The sequence below is a fragment of the Spironucleus salmonicida genome (genome assembly GCF_000497125.1).
Source record: "Spironucleus salmonicida strain ATCC 50377 chromosome Unknown tig00000023, whole genome shotgun sequence".
NCBI classification, from domain to species: Eukaryota; Fornicata; order Diplomonadida; family Hexamitidae; genus Spironucleus; species Spironucleus salmonicida.
The window spans coordinates 1-7778 of NW_027150723.1; the positions used below are offsets into that span (position 1 = coordinate 1).

Genomic DNA, 7778 nt, shown 5'->3' on the forward strand with positions numbered 1-7778 from the left:
AAAACACTTAACATTCATTAATCATACTATTTATTAATATATAATAAAAATACATAAAGTTTTCAAAGGATAGCAAAGTATTTTATATAATAATACCCTATTTTACATCTTACCTCTTTAACTCCTTAAATGTCATCAGGTTTATCTATTGAGTTTAAAGCTCTTCCATATTCAGTTGACTAGGGTTATAATGTAATAATTAATAAAAAGATTAAAAAGCTTAAATTTACTATAAGAGATAACGAAATTAGTTAATCTATCTAACTTGATAGTCAATAGTAATATATTCTGCGCGCCAATATTAGTACTAAAGAACAACTTTGTGCTGTATAAATAGTGCTACTATACAAAAAGTTAAAAAAAATTATACCAAACTGTGCTATATAGCTAGTATAAAAACACGAACTTTTTGTTTATGACGATCTTTACTTCTGGAATAATATTGGAATTGTAGCTGCCCAAATGGGACTTAAGACCAAATCAATTAAGATATATAAAGACCATAAAGGGGAAAATTAAACACCAGATTTAGATCTTTATCTAGCAGAGATCAATTAGTACGATTTACAGTATATTTCATTTTATGATAGCTTCGACACATTGACGATTCTATAACCAGAAGGTATAAACAAGTGTGCTTTCCATGAAAATTTAATACTGATCTAGTTAGCTGCAATCTAATACCAGCATACAGAAAAGTACCCGTTAATATTGCCATTAGTTTTTGGATTTTCTGCATATCAGTTATATACTGACAGATTTGTTCAAATTTTTTAGAAAGCTGAAGTTGCATCAGCATAGGATCTTAAGCATTCTATTTTAAGAAAAATATTCGAATTGTCCAATATTGTTTATAACGAACAAGTATTACCAGATAAATTTAAAGTTATGAATCTGTTCCAACTACCTATCCACTTTATCGGGACCGGGATCTGCCTGTTCATGTTCCAGCAGCTCTGCCACGTGTCCTACCTCTTCAAGGCGGAGTATTTTGCACTATTCTCGTTGGTTAACAATGATTTTTACGAAACTCTTACGAATGCTGTCATAAGCCAGAGTTCCAGGTCTGGGAAAAGCGTAGCTCTCTACACGCAGTACTTTTTCCACCTCCTGAAGGGAAATGTTCCAATTTTGCTCAATAAGAAAGGATCTGATGACTAACCTCTATATAAGTACAGGACACACTCATTTCACGAGCAACTAGTTGATCAGTATAAAGATATATTCGAGTTACAGAATTTAAAAAATTACAAAGAAAAAGTACTTGCTGATGTTTGTAAATTCCATACCTTTCAGTTGGAAAGCTTAGACTAGATGTCTTTTATTTACTAGACTATGATTATATTTATTAACAAAATTGAGGGCAACTTGTAATTAGTTCAAAAGCTAAAATACGATAATTCTATATAGTTGCAATTCGATTAACTAAAACTAGCTTCGTTTTTCATTATAGATACTGCAAATATTATAAATGATATAGACTAAGTATTTCTTGAATAATAAAAGCGAAATAATATATAATTGAAACACCCTATCATTTTGGTAGATGAGTGCTTGCAGTCATAGAAGAAGAAGTTTTCGAAATGTGTTAATTGTGTCAGTCGTTGTTCAAATATTACGAAGAGAAGCTGATAAAGTTAGGTAAAGATTAGTATCTAGAGATACAAAGCACATTGGATAATGCAAAATTTTGGTAGATAGGTAGATTAGGAAATATCAGAAATACCAAATATCATTTAGCTATCAATGTTATTTAACAGCTTCTGAACACTGACTCACTTTTAGCTGTAAAAAGGAAACTGGATCGAATTAGTGGAAGCTAAAATATGAATACTAGGATATTAGCTTGTACCAAACTGTTGAAAACATTATAACCAGTGTTTAATCACAAACTGCAGATTAGAGATTCGATACTATACACGCCAACTAAGAATTATAGTGGAATATTTTAAATCTCTTAATAACATACTAGGAAAATCAGAGTATATTCTCATAGCGATGGAGCACCTTCACCTCGAGATTGATGATTACGACCTTCTCGACGAGCTAGTCGTTCACTCACCGCAGATCCTGAATACTGGAACAGAACAGATTTTAGAAAGATATTATTTTCGGGAATGTCGTCTTACAGGAATCGAGGACAGTACTACGAAGATTTTGAAGTGGATTTCTACAAATTGATCCTATCGTTGTTCAACCCCAGAGGGGTCGAAACATCATTTTGGAAAGCATTTTCAATTATTGCATTTAAGAAAATTGAACATAGCTAAGTGGATGACAAGTTATCTAAGGATAAAAAAGAAGAAAAAACTAGTAGAGAGAATGCTTTCCCTATAAGTTAGCAGGGCATGCTAAAATAATATTGGTCTTCTTCAGTCCAGTCTTTAATATGTAATATTTTATGAATACAAATACAGAGGATTTACATTAAGATCTATAACAGATGATTCTAAAACTGCCAAAAATGTCGGAATAATACAGTACTAAATACGAAATGCCTAATTTTGACTATTTTACTGTTATAATGGTGGAACAGATCTTGCCATCATCAATTGCCTTACTCTCAATTAATTTTGCTACAATACCATGTTAAGTAGAGGTGGTTGCACTATATTAATACTTAAATGTTAGGATATGTTCAGCCTCACGCGTCATTGCTGTCTAGCTTGCAGTACGAACAGCGTCGGATGGTAGTGGATGACAAAAGTTATAAGGATTCTATTAATAATGTAGAATAATCAGTCAAGACATTTGCTAAAGACACCCCAATTTTGGTATCACTACTGTACTCGATGATGACGGAGAAGTCGGTTGAGATGCAGTTCATGTGCTCATCGGTATGCCCGTCTATATGGTTTCAGTATAAGTAAAAAATATTAAATTTCAATGCAACCAGCAGTCATGTAGTCAGTTTTTGTGTAGAAGGTAAAAAGTAAATTCCAGAGCAAACTATGTATCAGTTTGATAGCCTCACCTAAACCTATAACAATATTATCATACACAAAGGTGCTGAGAATGACGCTAAATTTAAGCTCACAAAAGGAGATGCTCATTTTGAATTACTACAAGATAATCAAATTATAATATCAGCTGCATTGCATCGTCGACTCTGAACTACGAGGTGGTATCCGTTTTGAACTATCAGCTCATGCTTACATTCATAGAGTAATATTCAACCTCAGAGATAAGTGTAGCATATGCTTAAGATACGCTATAACAAATGTCTAAATTATTCTAGAGAAGCGTATTGATGGAGTTCATGCAGGTTATCCTGTTCATGGCGAAGCTCACATGGCAGTCGGAATCCTAATTAAGAACATTTCTCTGATTATGAGGTACGTGGACACTGGGCATATCTACGTCTAATACGTGCATGGTGGAAGTATTACTGCAGCGAAAAGCGAGGATGTTTTTAATTTGCTGGAAAGAACGTCCGTGCCGCATAAGTTTATGTTCCTAAACCCCACCTTTGACTATGCGTTCTAAAATTTTAATAAAGACCCAACTATTTCTATATATGAATAGGTACTGGATGATTCGGTAGCAGCTGCGAACGAAACTTTTCAGTTGCTGCGTTATAGATCACCCGCCTAGACAGAAAGTACTAACAAAGAGGACGAATCCTCCATCAAAGAAGCCATTGTGGAGTAGGATGGTGGAACTCAGGATGATGTTAGCAGCACAACCTAGATTGAAAGTACCACCAAAAAAGGGAATCCTCCACCACAGAAGTCAATATGGAGTAGAATATAGGATCGTACTAAGATGTTGTTAATGCAGGTATATACGATAAAAACTATATCGCAGGAGAATCAGTGCAAGGCATAGGAAAACTTAAAATACTAAGAAACATGCCCTATGCTAATTATCGTGATCCCTTTCAACAAGAAGATGTGCTTTACGGATAGTTTGGACAAAGCAAGGCACAAAATATTTGACTTCATCGTCACGTTCCACGGGTACCCTGACCTCGGTTTAGAGAAAATAGATGGCTGCCAAGTGCTTCCGATAGAGTGCGGTCACCATGTCCCCGAAGTGTTGGCCGAAAAGGTTAAAGCGTTCACGCTTAATAATGTATTGCAGATTGGACTTGATAAGAAAGGAGCACACCTGATATTAGACGTTAACTATAAATCTTAAAATTGGTAATATAATTTGTAAAAAGCTGAAGATTTAGTAAAGCTGCAGTAATAAACGGAAAAAGACAAAAATGTCAAACATGCTGAAATTTTACAATCAGAAAAATAAAAGATTGTAAAACACTCATTTTATAAAATAAGTTGCCGCTAAGATTGCTATACCGAAAGTTTTATTGAATTTTTAAAAATCAATATTCCATTCAATGTGTTTTAGATTATGGATCTAATTTTATTTAAATAAAACAAGAGTTAGACTAGACTGCTAAAGATAAATTAGATACAATGGAATAATTTTAGAAATGCATTAATTTTGATATTTAATTCTAACCATAAGGCATAACTTAATTTGAATTGGGTAGTACTACAATGAAAGCATAAACGAATGATAAATAGATTCGGCTGTCAGTTTTATTCATATAAGATAAATAAAGAATTATCTATCAATTAAGCCAGTTATATCATATGCTAGGCTTTAACATATGCAATGACGAAATTATTAGTGTATTTTTCACTGTCAGTGTTGATATATACAAATTTTTAGAGAAATTGTAGCTTCGTCTCGTATTTGCATAAGGTGAAAATGATTATCAGTATTTATATGTAGAAAACAATCCTGACACGATACAATAGAAAGAAGAAGTATTGAGTGCATAAATTTTGATGGATGCAAACCTAGCAGCTGTGTAAGCCTTAAATAACTAATAGAATTTTTCCGCAGATGCACGTAATCTTGTCATGTATACTGCCATAATTTTGTCATTCAAAGCAGATGTTAATATTAAGTGTTAGTATTAAGCCAAAAATTTTTAATTTACGATAACTTATAATGATTTACTTGAACAACTGTCCACTTTTGGTAGTATAATTTATTAATATAAAAATGGTACCTTATTCTTAAAAAATAGCAATATCCATTTGATTTCTATTTTCCGACTTAACTCACCTAGTTTTTAGAGTTTTTGCGAGGATGATTGGAAATATTTTAGCTTATTAACACAATTTTGCAATTAGTAAGAGAATACGAGGTAGTAGTTATTTTAATAAAAGTTCTAGACATACTTTGATTAAATTTCGAAGCTGCTTCAGAAAGTTACCGTCGATAAAGTTGTTTACTTTGGATTTTAATACGAATGTGAATAGATTACTTATGGCAAGCGTGAACATTTTAGTTAACGTTAATTTTTAAGCCCAAACAAGTTAGACAGTAAATAGTTGCTGAAGTTATTTGTGGAATCGAAAGTAATTATACTTAGTACCAAAATAAAAGATAACAAGAAGAATAAAGTTTTGGTAAAAATTTATTTTTTTGAGTGAAGCTTTATAATTTAGTAATTTCCAATTAACATGGCTAGGTAATGATAGTTGCCTTGATGATACTTAGTTCATAGTTAACTATTTATTCATTTATATATATAAATGAATAAATTATTATAATATAGTAATATAGTAATATAGTAATATAGTAATATAGTAATATAGTAATATAGTAATATAGTAATATAGTAATATAGTAATATAGTAATATAGTAATATAGTAATATAGTAATATAGTAATATAGTAATATAGTAATATAGTAATATAGTAATATAGTAATATAGTAATATAGTAATATAGTAATATAGTAATATAGTAATATATAGTAATATAGTAATATAGTAATATAGTAATATAGTAATATAGTAATATAGTAATATAGTAATATAGTAATATAGTAATATAGTAATATAGTAATATAGTAATATAGTAATATAGTAATATAGTAATATAGTAATATAGTAATATAGTAATATAGTAATATAGTAATATAGTAATATAGTAATATAGTAATATAGTAATATAGTAATATAGTAATATAGTAATATAGTAATATAGTAATATAGTAATATAGTAATATAGTAATATAGTAATATAGTAATATAGTAATATAGTAATATAGTAAATATATAGTAATATAGTAATATAGTAATATAGTAATATAGTAATATATAGTAATATAGTAATATAGTAATATAGTAATATAGTAATATAGTAATATAGTAATATAGTAATATAGTAATATAGTAATATAGTAATATAGTAATATAGTAATATAGTAATATAGTAATATAGTAATATAGTAATATAGTAATATAGTAATATAGTAATATAGTAATATAGTAATATAGTAATATAGTAATATAGTAATATAGTAATATAGTAATATAGTAATATAGTAAATATAGTAATATAGTAATAAATATAGTAATATAATAGTAATATAGTAATATAGTAATATAGTAATATAGTAATATAGTAATATAGTAATATAGTAATATAGTAATATAGTAATATAGTAATATAGTAAATAAAATAGTAATATAGTATATAGTAATATAGTAATATAGTAATATAGTAATATAGTAATATAGTAATATAGTAATATAGTAATATAGTAATATAGTAATATAGTAATATAGTAATATAGTAATATAGTTAATATAGTAATATAGTAATATAGTAATATAGTAATATAGTAAATATAGTAATATAGTAATATAGTAATATAGTAATATAGTAATATAGTAATATAGTAATATAGTAATATAGTAATATAGTAATATAGTAAATATAGTAATATAGTAATATAGTAATATAGTAATATAGTAATATAGTAATATAGTAATATAGTAAAATATAGTAATATAGTAATATAGTAATATAGTAATATAGTAATATAGTAATATAGTAAATATAGTAATATAGTAATATAGTTAATAATAGTAATATAGTAATATAGTAATATAGTAATAATAGTAATATAGTAATATAGTAATATAGTAATATAGTAATATAGTAATATAGTAATATAGTAAATATAGTAATATAGTAATATAGTAATATAGTAATATAGTAATATAGTAATATAGTAATATAGTAATAATAGTAATATAGTAATATAGTAATATAGTAATATAGTAATATAGTAATATAGTAATATAGTAATATAGTAATATAGTAATATAGTAATATAGTAATATAGTAATATAGTAATATAGTAATATAGTAATATAGTAATATAGTAATATAGTAATATAGTAATATAGTAATATAGTAATATAGTAATATAGTAATATAGTAATATAGTAATATAGTAATATAGTAATAAATAGTAATATAGTAAATATAGTAATATAGTAATATAGTAATATAGTAATATAGTTAATATAGTAATATAGTAATATAGTAATATAGTAATATAGTAAATATAGTAATATAGTAATATAGTAATATAGTAATATAGTAATATAGTAATATAGTAATATAGTAATATAGTAATATAGTAATATAGTAATATAGTAATATAGTAATATAGTAATATAGTAATATAGTAATATAGTAATATAGTAATATAGTAATATAGTAATATAGTAATATAGTAATATAGTAATATAGTAATATAGTAATATAGTAATATAGTAATATAGTAATATAGTAATATAGTAATATAGTAATATAGTAATATAGTAATATAGTAATATAGTAATATAGTAATATAGTAATATAGTAATATAGTAATATAGTAAATATAGTAATATAGTAATATAGTAATATAGTAATATAGTAATATAGTAATATAGTAATATAGTAATATAGTAATA

The 7778-nt window shown here is 26.6% G+C and overlaps 4 protein-coding genes across 4 annotated transcripts; all 4 read left to right on the forward strand. All coding sequences in view use genetic code 6, as the record gives it.

The window, feature by feature from the left end:
• Positions 1-129: 129 nt before the first annotated feature.
• SS50377_28752 (uncharacterized protein) lies at positions 130-1632 on the forward strand (the record flags this gene model as incomplete). The annotated part of the gene is made up of 1 exon (XM_067912506.1): positions 130-1632. The coding sequence occupies one exon, from the start codon at positions 130-132 to the stop codon at positions 1630-1632; it is 1503 nt and encodes a 500-aa protein (XP_067760148.1).
• Positions 1633-2117: 485 nt separating this feature from the next.
• SS50377_28753 (uncharacterized protein) lies at positions 2118-2405 on the forward strand (the record flags this gene model as incomplete). Its single annotated transcript, XM_067912507.1, has 1 exon — positions 2118-2405. The coding sequence occupies one exon, from the start codon at positions 2118-2120 to the stop codon at positions 2403-2405; it is 288 nt and encodes a 95-aa protein (XP_067760149.1).
• A 481-nt stretch (positions 2406-2886) lies between these two features.
• SS50377_28754 (uncharacterized protein) lies at positions 2887-4509 on the forward strand (the record flags this gene model as incomplete). Its single annotated transcript, XM_067912508.1, has 1 exon — positions 2887-4509. The coding sequence occupies one exon, from the start codon at positions 2887-2889 to the stop codon at positions 4507-4509; it is 1623 nt and encodes a 540-aa protein (XP_067760150.1).
• Positions 4510-4601: 92 nt separating this feature from the next.
• Positions 4602-5453, forward strand: SS50377_28755 (uncharacterized protein; the record flags this gene model as incomplete). The annotated part of the gene is made up of 1 exon (XM_067912509.1): positions 4602-5453. The coding sequence occupies one exon, from the start codon at positions 4602-4604 to the stop codon at positions 5451-5453; it is 852 nt and encodes a 283-aa protein (XP_067760151.1).
• Positions 5454-7778: the final 2325 nt, after the last annotated feature.